The following is a 15,962-nucleotide window of genomic DNA, read 5'->3' on the forward strand; positions in this document are numbered from 1 at the left end:
ATGCTGGAAGGTTTCCTACTGCCTGTGATGAGTTTAGTTGTGCTTACTAAAAACCATCCAATCGGTCGGCTGGGAGATCTTCAAGATTCGCTTTAAAAATTTAATACAGACAAACCATAAAAATGATTAACTAGCATTTATGTTGTTTAAAAACACATGAAAAAAAGCTATTGTAAACAAAAGCAATAATAAAAACCTGTTGTTTTCAGAGGTCTTACCAATGATTTTTTAAGAATGAGAAGAGGGAGACAACCTTGGAATCCAGGTCAATCAAGAAACTCCGGACTAACAGGCATACCGGGACAGCAACGAGAACATTCTCTGTGTAGTTGTCCAGGACCTCAAGGACCGCCAGGACTGCCAGGACAAGATGGTAACAACGGTATCCCGGGGCAACCCGGACGAGATGGCATGGATGGCGCTCCAGGATCATCTGGGGAAGATGGCATGATTGGTCCACCAGGACAGCCTTGTGTTTCTGGACAGCCTGAGTGTGACGTTGCACCAGGAGCGCGACTAGCACCAGATGACTCTATTTCTTCAGGTAAGTTATAAATCCCTCAATCAGCTACTAAAAACCTACTTTGTAACCATGCATTTATCACGTTTTTATTGGTTGTTTTAATTGGTTCTTGCACCGATAGGAACATATTTGACAAGGTAAACTACAACTCGACTTTCAAAGTAGGTTTGTTGGAGACAAAATTTTCATTTGTGTTTTACGGGCAAAAGCCAATTGCAAAGAACATTAAACAAAATTATGATATACTTCATTTCAAATTAGAGTGAAAAATGTTTTTGCAGTTGATCTAGTTTATGGAAATTCAATCAGGCAATGAAAATGCTAAATAGACTTCTGTCATAAGCAAAAACAACTATTTGTTACACTTTTGAAGCGCCCATTGAAACTGAGTTAGCCATCATACATGCTTACCTTTCAACCCAATGAAATGTTTACGTAGAGGAAACTGGACATCACACAGATTTCACATGGTTCATGAGAAGCACAAGATAATAGTACTTTGTATTATTGCTCAGATAACTGTAGTTGTTAACTGAAATCTGCATATTGAGGTGAAATATCCAGAAAGGTAAAAAACCTCACAGAGATTAAACTTTTAGAAATGTAAATTTTGATTAAAAACAAGCAAGCTGTAATATAAGTTTAAAACTTTGATTTAATGGTTTTGTAAAAAAAACAATTGATGCATGTTAATTGTATTTACTCAATTAAATTACATTTTTTTAGAGGACTATAAGTCGATACGCGGGTATGGTGGTTTCAAAATTAGGGCTTAGACAATCAGCGTTTTTTGTATAAGAACAAATCAAAAGTTTTAAACCCTTACTAGATTGTAAGAATAAATAAAATTGTGAAATGTGGGTTGTATGCCGTGTATTTTCTATTATCATTCGTTATTTCTAAAGACACCTTGTTGCAGGTAAGTGAAAGAAAATGCTCTCAATGTAATGTAAAAATGCTTCTAGATCAAAATCTTATTATTTTCCTCAATAAACAGTAAGAAAAACCATATTACTTTTTAAAAAATCATTATGTTCCGTTTGTTTTTAAAAGGAAACTTTAAACTCAACAAAAGCAGTTTTTCAATTAATTAAAAAATAGTTTACTTGTGGAAAATTATGTGTAAAGTTTCAAATTTTGTCGTACATTGTTTGATTATAGCTAAATAATAAACACATGCTTTGTTCAAGTCGGCACGATTGAGATTATTGTATGAAACTCAGAAAAAAGTAGTTTCAAGCAATTATTTGTATTATATTGAACTTGCAGCAAGCAGCACCTTTGTAAGATGGGGAAGTCATGAATGCCCACAAGTTGCAGAAAGACTTTATCAAGGTAAGATATTTTACTAAACAAGAAATAAGCTTCACATATGTTATACTTATATGTATATATAACATATGTTAAACAGGTTTTGCAAAAAATGCAAAACAAATCTAAAACAGACGGAAAAGAGGTTGCAGAAATTTTTTTTTCGAGTCTTTATTAAATGAAATGGTAGTAAACGATAAATAAACAATTACAAAATACTAAATTTATTCGTTGCTTTAAATAATATTGCTATATATTTCCTTGTTGTAGTGTGATTTCTCTGTATACAACACTGCTAAAAGTGAGAAAGGTTTAGGTGTTTACAGGTATGGTGTTCTTGCATAATCTATGCATTATCCATAATCAATAAAACAGCTTTCTGTTGCCATAGAATTGGAGAATAAACAACGATATGTTTCTGTTTGTCATAAAATACCAATAAACCATCTTAATCCAACTTTATAGGCAGAGAACAAAAATGGTTTATAATGGTTACTAAAGCAAACAAAAAGTCATAAAAGTACACAGAAATACACCCATATGTGCATGCTTGCATAAGTGCGCACTTAAGTAGATACATACAAGTATGCATACCCAAATAATGTATTAAATATATACAGAAATACAAGATCATATTATTAGTTAAGTATGTACATACATACGTACATAAATACATATGTACATAAATACATACGTACACACATACGCGCATACACACACGCATGCATACACACATATGTACGTACATTCATACATATGTACATACATACATATATATGTACGAGCGTGCGTGCGTGCATACATACATACCTACATACATACATACATACATCCATACATACATGAATACATTCATACATGCATACACTCATACATACATACATGCATGCATGCATGCATACATACATACATACATACATTCATACATACATACATACATACATACATACATACATACATACATACATACATACATACATACATACATACATACATACATACATACATACATACATACATACATACATACATACATACATACATACATACATACAAACATACATGCATACATACATCCATACATACATGAATACATTCATACATGCATACACTCATACATACATACATACATGCATGCATGCATGCATGCATGCATACATACATACATACATACATACATACATACATACATACATACATACATACATACATACATACATACATACATACATACATACATACATACATACATACATACATACATACATACATACATACAAACATACATACATACATACATACATACATACATACATACATACATACATACATACATACATACATACATACATACATACATACATACATACATACATACATACATACATACATGCATACATACGTACATACATACATACGTACATACATACATACATACGTACATACATACATACGTACATACATACATACGTACATACATACATACGTACATAAATACATACGTACATACATACATACGTACATACATACATACGTACATACATACGTACGTACATACATACGTACGTACATACATACGTACATACATACGTACATACATACATCCGTACATACATCCGTACATACATACATACATACATACGTACATAAATACATACGTACATACATACATACATATGTACATATGTATGTACATATGTATGTACATACATATGTACATATGTACGTACATACGTACATACGTACATACGTACATACGTACATACATATGTATGTACATACATACATATGTACATACATACGTTTTTACGTTCATTTGTATGTACATATATTTGTACATACATACGTACATACATATGTACATACATACGTACATACATACGTACATGCATATGTACATACATACGTACATACATATGTACATGCATACATACATACATACATGAATAAATGTGTGAATATATACATACATATATGCCCAAAAACATGTATGCAAATACATATTTGAAAACATACATACCTTCATTCATATATACATTCCTATACACATACATATATACGTACGTGCAATATTGTTCATCAACAAATTAAAAAGTAGTTTTTCTACTTTAGTAGGAGTTGCAATGTTCGTAAGTTGAAATGAGTTCTTTTAATTTATATAACTCTTTCTCATTTATATGTTCATAAAAGAGAAAAAATTCAATGTGAAACTAAGCTTTATCAAATTAAAATAATAATTAATTTGGTATAGGGTTGTATCATTTTTGAAAGAGAGTTGTTCAACACAAACTAACAAAACCAATTAACTAAACATTAAATAAATGATAATATTTATGTAAATCCATAATTAGGTAAGCCGCACGTTGCGAAATAGATGTGCACTAATACTGAGAAAATAATCCTTTGGATTTTTGTCTCAAACCTCCTTTTCCTTTTAGCTATTTACTTGATTTTCAAACGCAACATATGATGAACATATGGACATATGCAACATATAATGAAATGTTTCAACCTAATATAATACTTTATATAATCTTGATGCAAAAATGGAGAAAACCAATGCAAACTTTATTCTACTTGTAGTTCTTCGACTCTTGTCTTTCATGGTTGTGAGGAAGTTTTGAATTCGACATTTTGAGGAGACCATAAATTTCTTTTACTGAAATATGCATTAAGTACAGCATCTTTAAAGCTTGATGGGAGGTAGTTTATGATATATATTATAAGCTGTACATGTATGTTTGTATTACTTCAAACTCAAATTGTGGGTTTTCAACAGGATACGCGGCTGCAGCTAATCCAGGGAGTGGGAGAGGTGGATCCACAGAGTTGGAGTGTCTCAATCTTTCTCCATCTTGGCAGGCAAACTCAGTGACAGACATCAACACACTGACCAAACTTTTTGCGGCAAAATTTGCCTTGGGTGAGTTTTCTTTTCACAGACACAAACTGTTTTATGTGTGTTGTTTAGTAGCAACCATGAAAACCATTAAAACGTATTGACAAAATGAGTTACAATAATTGAATATTTAAACACATATGCATAAATTTAGTCAGCTGATTATATCTCTGGTTATACTAAAAAACTACTTAATTAAGCTCTTTGTTCTGTATTTCTTGGTTTTGTGAACTTGTTTGTGTGTTCATTCATTGCATTCAGTTAAACAACCTAAATAATCACAAACATGATCGAGCTTTTATAATATTACACTGTAGCTAGAATATACTACTTTCGTTACAAAAATAGATCTACAACTGAAAAGTTTTTCTATAAAACCATGTTAAAAGCAAGTTTATTGTTTGCGAAGTTTGAAAGTTTATATATATATGTATATATAAAAAGATTGCTGTGAAAACCACTTTACTAAGTATCAAAAGGTAAAATCTCCTATAGCGAGAGCTGAGACAACTACAATATGATTTCAAGTCTTGTAGATTGTTGAGTTTATTTTAAGTATATGGCTCGCAAAAACATTATTTAATTCGCAGGTGGTAACAGAACAGAATGAAAACTGACGTAGCCAGGTTGAATAGTTCATTGATTATTGCCGCTAATAAAATGTCTATTCTTATAGATTTGTCTCAATAACACCATCGTTTGTTTATTTTACCAGGTGATTTTCCTGGAATCTTTGATGAAGCTGCTGACAACTCTATCATAGCCTGTGCAGTATGCATCACTAGTAAAGCTCCAACGGTTAGTATAATGAGTTAGACCTATGATTTAGTCAGGCTACATCACTAACATGCATCGCTGTTGTCTCCAAAAAGTTTTGAGTAGACTCACAAAAAAACAATAAATCACAGTCACTTCTATTTTAGCAGCCCAATCATTTGCTGGTTTAGAGCTGTTTTTCTGCTCTAAATGGTTCTCTAACTAATATTGGCAATTATCAATAATGCCCAGACTTTTAGCATTTCTAATGATGATATAAGACATAGTTTTACTATCCAAATATTTGAAAAACCTATTTAGGCTATATTGTCTACTTTGGGTTATTGAGAAAGATTATGGTGCTATACCTAGTTCGATACAATCACTAAGCCAATAGCTATTTACTTTTCTATAGTTTGTAAAAGAAACTTTGTGTGTTTTCTCAAAAAATCAGTTTACATACTGTTAGGCTTTTGATAGCTTACTTTTTCAAACTCTACAACCATTTGTGTAGCTGGTTGAAAAATCAGATACAATTTTGTCCCGCAACCATAGCATTAAAAGTACTGTTTATCTACATGGCATATCATTATTATAGCTGTGTATCAAGCTTCTACCATACGTTACATGTAAATAGTAAAAGGCTAACTTCTCAAAAACCATATTCAAACAATTTTCTTAAGGTTGTTTTGTGAAATCGTTACATATGAGATACAAGCCAGTACCGTACAAACTTCAGTATTGAATATGAGCAGTCAAGTTGGCCAAAGAAAGCAATTTTTTTTTATTTTACAGAGCCAACTAAAATAATATTTCAATTGTAATTTGTTTTATTCTATTATGAAAAGATAATACGGTTATCCGCGATGAGAGGTGAATGGCGTATTGCTGTGAACCTACGTATTTGGCACCAAAACAGATAAAGGACCAAATGTTGATTCATAACTGGAACTTGCTTGAATCAGTGAAATAACTGACCTTTTGATTGCATCATAAATTTTCTGAAATCTGAAACGCTAAACACTGGGCCACTAAACATTTGCCTGTTGTAGCGTCAATATTTACTAAGTTATTTTTAAAAATTATTTATAGGTTAGAACTTCAAATACCCTCTGCACAATTGTCATTGTGACTGAATTTACTAGGAAGTTGTATAATGTACTGTAGTGTTGTTGAAGTAGTTTGTTCTGTTGAAATGATGATACAATTTTTCAAGTGTTATTTTAGAACATTTATATGACTAAAATTCAGAAGTGGATCCTAAAAGGAAATAATCAATAGATATTCACTCAATTACCGGAAGTTCTTAAATAATAGTTGCTTGGTTAATTCTAATGGTTATGAAAAAACAACAGCAGTTGCAAATTTTATCAAACTTTTTCAAACACAGCATGAAAACAATAATATTAATAGTTAGATATGAGTTGTGAGAAGAAATATTTTTTGACTAGATACAATAGTTAATGTTTCGTTATTTTAAAAAGGGTCAGCAATATCGTTATTTTAAAATTTCTTTGCACATAACAATTATGGAAAAAAGCTAATTTTAGAGGTTTCGTCAGATATAACTTTACCTTGACATCTAGCTGCGTATTTTTACTAGCTGATGAGATTAGTTACATCAGCTGAGTGAATACTGATTTTAGAACCAAGCATTGCATAACATAGCAGGTACTTTGCAAAAGTTGTATAATCAAACCGGTACATATCGCTGAAGTTGGTAGACTGTAAGTTGCAAAACTAAGTGTATGCAAAAACAAAGGTAGACACATTTATGAGCTTTCCAAAAAATTTTTTTTTATGTCTGTCTTTACTTCAAATAATTAATTTAATTATAATTTTCCATGTAAAATGAGAAGCACCAATCCTCAGTGTACTGCAGTTTATACATTGAACTTTTAAGTAACAGCTTTAAATTTTAGTCTAATTGTACTGTTAATTCATTGAATAAACAAAATTATATTTGTTCTCCCATTGTACAAGCAATTTATTGGATAAACACCATTATAATTGTTCACTAATCGTACCAGTGATTTATTGAATAAACATCATTGTATTATTTCATCAGATAACACTACCAGGAACAGTTGACTGCTTAACTGGATGGCATAAAGAATATGATGGGTACCTCATGGCATCTTCACGTAAGTTTTTACCGCATCGTAATGATTTTAAAGAGCATTTTGTAGGACTTCAACTTACATTAATAAATTGGGAAAAAAGAAACGTCTACATAACATATTCACATTAGTAATTCATTTTGCTTGTGCTACTATTAAAACTTTACAAAAGAAGCTTTGCAATCAGATGAGATAAAATATTAATTTAATCTAAATTAGCACATAAAAGTGATCAAAGGTGGTATAAGTTATAACTACTATAAATTTTAAAATGCTGCAGCTGTATTAGTGCTCAGTTTAGCTAAAGACATACAATTTCAACTACAAAAAATTTTGGTGAAAAAGACATGATGTAAGGTTTGAAGTGAAAGTATTGTAAACTTTGACAACGACATTACAACAACGTTTTATAACAGTAAGAGTTTCTTTCAGCTTCTGAAAATAAATCACATTTACTCTTCACTATATTTTTAGCAAAAATATGCAGTGTTAGTAGTTTAGCTTTTCAGTTTACAAAATCAAATATAAAGTCGCCTGATTTCCTTGACATATTTTATAAATTTATTGAAAAAGGTATTCATTTTATAAATAGACAGCACCAAAATTTGTAAAATGGCAGCCCAGAAACAAATCTGCTGCAAATGATCGCAAAGCTCATTGCATTATTCCTATGTTTTAAGCAAGAGACAGAAAATAAGTGCAGTTGTTTTCAAATCAAAAACAATTGAAAAACTTTACCTTACTAATGCTGAAATCCTTGATTTTAGAGTTATGTCGGCTCTGTGATTATTTACAGCATTCCCGAATGAAGTTTTCTTCTCTTCAAGAAACTACTGCGTAGATAAAAATCCGGATTATTTTACTGGTCACAATGATGCCAATGGAATGAAGTTGACGTTTGTACAAGCCGGATCCTGCTTTGGAGGACTTGTGCCTTGTAACCAATACACTGAAAACCACTTGTTGGCTTGCGCTGTCTGCTCAAAGCTCAAAGATTGAATGCTTAAAAGCACATGGAGTTAAGTTTTTGCTAAACATTTATGCAAAAACTAATTATGTTTAAGATGACTGCATTGTTCTACTCGAGATTACATTTTATTTACATGTAGGAACTGTATGTAAGATCTTTGAAGTGTAAATATATCTATATATACAAACTGCCAAAATGAATTTACCTTTCCAACAATATCAAAATTGATTACTCCCCATGTTGTGATAAAAGTAAGTAGTTTACAATTTAGGTAGAGGCTGCCAATTATCATATGTTTTTATTCAATTACTTGTCAGATAACTTATGCTTATTACATCACCAAAAAAACTGAAAAACAGAATGATTACCAACCGCAGAACGCAGTCCACTACACTTTTTTTGCGCTATAGAGCAGAGGTAGCCTTTGTATTAGTAATTGTCTAATTATGAATCCAGTACCTTAAGAGGTATAATAGGTATGATTACGTACAGCGTGAACTTCTAGCTTGAAGAGTGTATTCTGTCTTGGTTAAGAGGTTCACTTCTTGAGCCATTGCGCTTAATATATGTTAGAGCAATCTCAAATAACAATTATGTTTTCTACGCATTCCATAAAAAGAAAATAAATTTCTGCTCAGTCATTTATGGCATCATAAATTATATCTGTTCCTCTAATGAGAATTTATTAATATATGTTTCCTGGTTAAAGAGTTGAACTTTACCAAAATTGAATGAAGCACGACAAGCTTTACCACAAAAGAGGTTAACAGGTGAAACTGATAGTGACATACATGTTGTTGAAACTTTATTAATTTATTTAATTATTGTTCCAGTTCACTCATTCAGATGTTTGTAGTAATAACTAAAGTTATGCTTTTTGATAGAAGAAGTTTTGACAAAAGAAGAACAAAGTTTAAACTATTGCACAATGTTTGGATAACTTGATAGCTAAATTTTACATTCCTGCTGATACAAAAATACCAAATTTGGTTAGTTTAGATCTTGGATTATTTTGGCAGAACAGATCACCTCTAAGATCAAAAGCCCTTGCAACTGATAAAAAAATACAAATATTTTCCGATAAAATCGCGTTTTGTGTTTAAGTGTTTTGTGACTTTGGTTGTAAAAGAATTATCATAGCTAATTGTTTGAACACAGAAAGAAGAAATTGAAAGTTTTGCCATAATACATGTACATGATTATACTTTGATTACATCAACATAGTGCAAACTGCTGCACTTTTAGCAGGTTTAATGCAAACTTTCAGTAATCTTTCAGTCAGGCTGAAAAAGATATTTCATCATGACTAGTCGTCTACTAGTCCGAACTGCTATCAATTTAATATGTGGTGTAACTGGTAAAAGGTTCCAGTTTTAGCTTTACTGACTTCAGACCCAATACCCTGCACCTAATTTTGTAAAAATATTATCTCTCTATTATTTTTTATAGTTTATCTGGCGTAGTTGGTTTTGAAAAGCTTTAATCAAAACATTGAAATATTTCGTCTTTAGGACAACCAAAACAAGTTAATGCACCGTCAGATGTTTTTGATTTCAAAAAGAATATCTGTGTTACCAAAGTCTCCATCCTTTGTGAACCTGCTGATGTGTGCAACTGCTGATGGAAGTACAATTTATGGATATCAGAAAAAGGTTCAGATTAGGTTTTGATTTCACAATGGAATATATGAGTACCAATAATTGTTCAATATTCACCAATGACTATGTAATGCTAAGAAAATGCATAAAAATTTTAAAAATCATTTAAAGGTGTGAAAAATTACACAAACAGACAAAATAACATTATTTATATATAAACATGAGCGTTACATTGCATGTTGCTGATTGGTGCAGAGTAAAAGCCTGTTGGCTTACAAGAGCATTATGTTTATGGTATCAAAATGTTGTGGAATGTGATCCACTGAGACCTGAGCTAAGGGCTGAGCTAAGCCAAGCCGGGCTGTGCTCAGTCAGGCAGAATAATGAGGTCAGAGTTTAGCCAAGCCAACCCAGAGCCGTGCCGAGTCCAGACCGAGCCGAGCCGTGCCGGGTCCAGCCAAGTAGAACGGAGGCGGAGCTTACTAGCTATATAAGCTCGAACATTTGTGTAGAAGAGCAGAGCTGTTCAAGGCCTGTTCGTTGTCTGTTACTTGATCATTCTTGTACAACTTATGAACTAAGCAGAAATATATGTATAAACTCAAGCACCGAGTCTTGTACTAGTGGAGGAAAAGTGAAGGTCGCACAAAACCTTTACAAAAGTATAATTGGCTCTTGAATTTGGTATATTAGCTGGAAGGCAATTCAGAAGAGTTCATTTTAAGTGTAACAGTTTTAGAGAAAGTAATAACCTTTATCAACAGAGATAAAAACAAAACTTGTTTCAGAATATATTTTGTCTTACCAGCGTGAAGAAGTATGGCAAAGTTTGACGAGGGTAGCAACCCATGTACATACATTTATATAGTTACATAAGTTCATACATACTTGTGTACTTACATCCATACATGCATATATACATGTACATAAATTATTACATACTTGAATGCATGTTATATAGATAAATATACCGTAAGACCTCTAATTGAATGCAACCTCTATTTGAACGCCACCTCCAATTGACCGCCACCCGTAAAGAAGCGTTTAAAAATAGATCACCACTCTCCAATTGAACGCCACCTTCATTTGACCTCCACCTTGACATTACTTGATCTTTACGAGCCTATAATCTTAATTGATTAGCAAAAAAGTGTTGACAAAATTGTACTAATATTGAATCGTTTATACCAATATCAGTTAATTCTTCCATTGTCCAATTCCAAAGCTTTTCTTTTTTTTCCGTTAAAACTTTGAAAGCAACGCCGCACCAATAATCAATAACGGTATCAGGCTAGTAGTAGCTCTCTGTTTCTATTTCGAAATAGCCTACGTTTATATAAAAAAACGGCTTAAATTTACGATGGTAGATGAACTTTCACAGCAACACTGTAAAAATAATTACTGTCTTAGGCTAATAGTGGTTCCTTGTTTAACTGTTCAACTGTTCTTGATACCTCGAAGTAACATTATAAAAAGTACCAAAAACATTTTTAAGTTTACGATGGTAGAAGGAACTTTGAAATCAACACCATAGAAATAACTACTACTGTTTAACGCGGTCCTAATACATGTACTTTAAAGGACATGCATATAAAAACCAGCTCCATAGTTTTGGACTAAAGGTTACATTTATTGAGAGTAAAACTTCTATGCATTGCTGAAATGCAGCTCGTGAAAGTTTGCTCTCCCAAAAAATTGTTTGGACACTAATATTGACTAGTCCAGCAATGCAGAAAAAAAGTTACGGCAAGAAAACATTGGGGAAGGTATTGGACAACTATAAGATGTTTGTTTCATTGAAAGCAACAATTAGCACTCAGCTATCCGAGCAAACGATGGAATATTTCTGTTTTAAAAACGCTAATTTTTGTTCCTGTATGAAATTCAAGTATGGTTCGTTTAGGTCACTTGTTCATAAGTATATATTTGTATCATTTGATAGATTATTGCTGTATAACTTAAAACATGCAATTTTACAGCATTTTATTTGATAACGCGCTTGCAGCTATCTTAACGCAGCTTACAATGGATCGAAGCTCATAACTCCACTTCTATTGCACATAAAAAGCTAGTTTTGGCTGCAAACTGTAGAAAACATATTAGTGAGTGCAATGAGCTTTTATTCAACAATGTTTAACAGAACTTAAGAAAAAATAAAAGTGTCTTCACACTTAGACTGAAATAAATTCTGAAAATGCCAACAATTTGCTAAGAAGGACACAGGCTATAATATCATCACAGGTAAATTGCAAGCAATGGATATCATCTGGTAGAGATATTTCTCAGTTTTTGATGCACATTTATTAAAGAGATTTTTGACAAGTTAAAGGTAAGTGAGCAGATTAATTGCATTCGAAATGTTTAATATGTGTCTATTTGAACATCGCCTCCAATTGACGGCAACTATAGAAGAAATGTTGAAAAATATTGCGCCATGGCGTTCAATTAGAGGTTTAAGGGTATACTTACATGTATACCAACATACTTGTATACATACATATATACATATACACATACATATATACCTACCCATGTAAATACATAATACTTACATACACACTTACATATATGCATACAACCATACACCAACAAATACTTAGTTACATACAAACATCGCTACATACATAAATACATACTTAAACACAAGAATATCTACATATATACATGCATGCATACCCACGTACAAACTTACAATGATGTTCATCAACAAATTGAAAGGTAAGCTCTCTACTCTTAGACTATTACTGAATGTTATGTCCATAAATTAAAAAGAATTATCTAAATTTGTATACATCTTCATTATTTCTCTGTTCAAGAAAGTAAAAAAGAATGAATTTAGGCTTTACTGAAGTGACTTGGTACCTCATTTTGTGTTGGTTTGTAACATTTTACGATTTTCTGTATTAACCATTATAAATACAAACATACCTATATAAATATACACAGACAGATACAAGTATAGTACATAAATAGTACATACATACATACATACACACATACATACATACCTACACACATATGCCATATGTACATGCATATGTACATACATACATACACACATATCTACACGCATACATAAATGTATACATACATACATACTTCGTACATATCTGAATACACACTTTATACACATGCGCATATGTCATTCGTACGCACGTATGCACATACGCATGTATGTATGTAAATACGTATGTGCGTACATACGTATGTACATATACATACATACATATGTAGGTACATACATATGTACATACATATGTACATACGTATGTACATACATATGTATGTAATACATACTACATAATTTATTTACAAACATACATGCATGGATTATGTATGTGTCTACATACAAATGAATGTATGTACATATGTATGTATGTATGTGTGTACATGTACGTACATACATCTGTATGTACATATATATGTATGAATATATGTACATACATACATACGTACATACAAACATACATACATACGTACATACTTTTGTACACACGCTTGCATGTATGCGTCTATGCACATACGCACATATGCATGTACGCACGTATGCATGCCTGTACATCTGTATGTATGTACATACGTATGTATTTATGTTCTTACATATGTATGTATGTACATATGTATGTACATACGTATGTGTGTACATATGTACATTCATACTTACGTGCCTACGCATGTACACACATGTGCATGTACACTCTTATGTATGAATGTACATATGTATCATTGTATGTACACATGCATGTAACTACACATGTTTACACATTTGTACATATGTACGTACATACACATGTACACACATTTGTACATATGTACGTACATACATACGTACATATATACATTCATATGCATGCATATACATATGTACATACATGTACATACATTTACATGCATGTATAAACCTATATACATACGTCAGTACAAGCCTGAATATATACATACATAAATACGTAATTAAACACATGCATACCGTGATCCCTATATATATACCTATATAGATAAGTATGTACGTACATACTACATTGCTCATTAGAAAACGAAAAATATTTTCTCTCCTGCTGTAGGGGTTGTTATGTCTGTAACTTGAAATGAATCATCTGAAGTCATATAAATCATTTTAATAATCTGTTCAAAAAAGAAAAAAAGTGAAACTAAGCTTCATTACACTGAAATAGTACTTCATTAAGTACTGGTTTGTTTTGCTTTATACAGAAAGTTGCAGTACACATGCTAAATCAAGTAGCTAAACATGAAATTAAGTACGATATTTTCATATATTCATACTGTGGTAAGCTGTGTGGTGAGCAATAGTTGTGTATTAGTATTGAAAAAATATTTTGGCATTTTAGTGTCAAATGTTTTTCCCTGTTTTCTTTTTATGTAATTTTCATATAATCTATGATGAATTGCTTAAATAAAAAATACTGCTTACTAAAAAGCACACAAACAAAGAGCTGTGTGCAAAAACAAAGAATTACAATATACGCTTTAATTCATTAGCAGCTATTTGGCTTGTGTTAATACCGGCTGCAAGAAAGTTCTGGATTAGGTATCTTGAGATGACCATGAAATTTTTTTAATAAAGTACGCACTAATTGTCACAAGGTTAAAGTTTAATGAGAAACAGTTTCTAATATATTATATAGGGAGCACAGACCATATTTGTTTAAACTCAAATGGTTACCTTTCTACAGGATTTGCAGCTGCAGCAAATCCAGGAAGTGGGAACGGCGGATCAACAAACTTGGAGTGTCTCAATCTTTTTCCAGAATGGCAGGCAAATTCAGTGACAAACATCAACACACCAACAAAGATTTTTGCCGCAAAGTTTGATTTGAGTAAGTTTTTACTTTCAGGATCAAACTGCTCGTGGCTGTTATTTAGTAACCGCCATGAATACCACCAATAATTCACTGATAGAATGATCTACAATAATTGAATATTTGGGCACAAAAACAAACATTTGCTAACCTCACTATCTTTCTGCTTAGAATAGAAACCACCTGCCTGTAGCCTTTGTATCTTTATGGTTATTTAAAATGTATTTATTCTTTCTCTAAAAGTATTTTTAGTATACTTTTATGTTTTAAGTGTGTTTATTTGTACCCCCTAATAATTTACTGATGGAATGAATAGCTATAAATACCAGTATTTAGACACATGTAAATAAATTTAGTTGTTTAATTACATCTCTGGTGATACTGAAAACCTAGTTCAGCTCTCAGTTTTGTATCTTAAGAGTAATTTTAAATGTCTCAAAGTTCTCTCGTAATGTAGTTTTTTTGTACAACGTCAGGTTTTTTGTGAGTTCATTCAGCACATTTACTTTAAGAACCCAAATAATCACAAGCATAATATCACAATAATATCATTACATTAAATCGTCAATGTTTTACTTGTTACCAACATAAACAAAAAGCTGAAAATATATTTTATAAACCATGTCTTCGAAGCATATAATACGGTTTGCTAAATATAGAAGTCAATATAAACTGATTGTTATGTAAAATACTTTACTGATTATTTGAGGATGAATTTTCTTATGGCTAAAAGTTAGAAAAATAAAGATAACACTTAACTTATTTTAATTTGTTAAAATCTCTTTCCAGCATAGGGATTGTGGAAACATTATTTAGTTAGCTGGTGGTAACAGAACAGGAAAGAAAACAATGATATCAGGTTGCATAGTTTAAGAAGCGTATTATTATAAATTTTTCAAAATAACACCATCAGTTTGTTTATTTTACCAGGTGAATTTTCTAGAATATTTGATGAAGCTGCTGAT

At 31.7% G+C, this 15,962-nt stretch overlaps 1 protein-coding gene across 3 annotated transcripts in view; it reads left to right on the plus strand.

Annotated features, from left to right (window-relative positions):
- LOC137407329 (short-chain collagen C4-like) overlaps positions 1-8,690 on the plus strand; it is a 41,874-nt gene extending 33,184 nt beyond the window's left edge. Inside the window, exons 5-8 of one of the 3 annotated variants that reach the window (XM_068093950.1) lie at positions 4,614-4,757; positions 5,449-5,531; positions 7,558-7,633; positions 8,406-8,690. In XM_068093950.1, the coding sequence (XP_067950051.1) occupies positions 4,614-4,757; positions 5,449-5,531; positions 7,558-7,633; positions 8,406-8,608 (506 nt within the window). In that variant the 3' untranslated portion in view covers positions 8,609-8,690. Of the gene's footprint in view, positions 1-4,613; positions 4,758-5,448; positions 5,532-7,557; positions 7,634-8,376 lie in introns of all 3 variants that reach the window. The other 2 variants (XM_068093951.1, XM_068093949.1) reach the window with 2 other exon arrangements.
- Positions 8,691-15,962: the final 7,272 nt, after the last annotated feature.

This window comes from Watersipora subatra, chromosome 10 (genome assembly GCF_963576615.1).
Source record: "Watersipora subatra chromosome 10, tzWatSuba1.1, whole genome shotgun sequence".
Lineage (NCBI taxonomy): Eukaryota > Metazoa > Bryozoa > Gymnolaemata > Cheilostomatida > Watersiporidae > Watersipora > Watersipora subatra.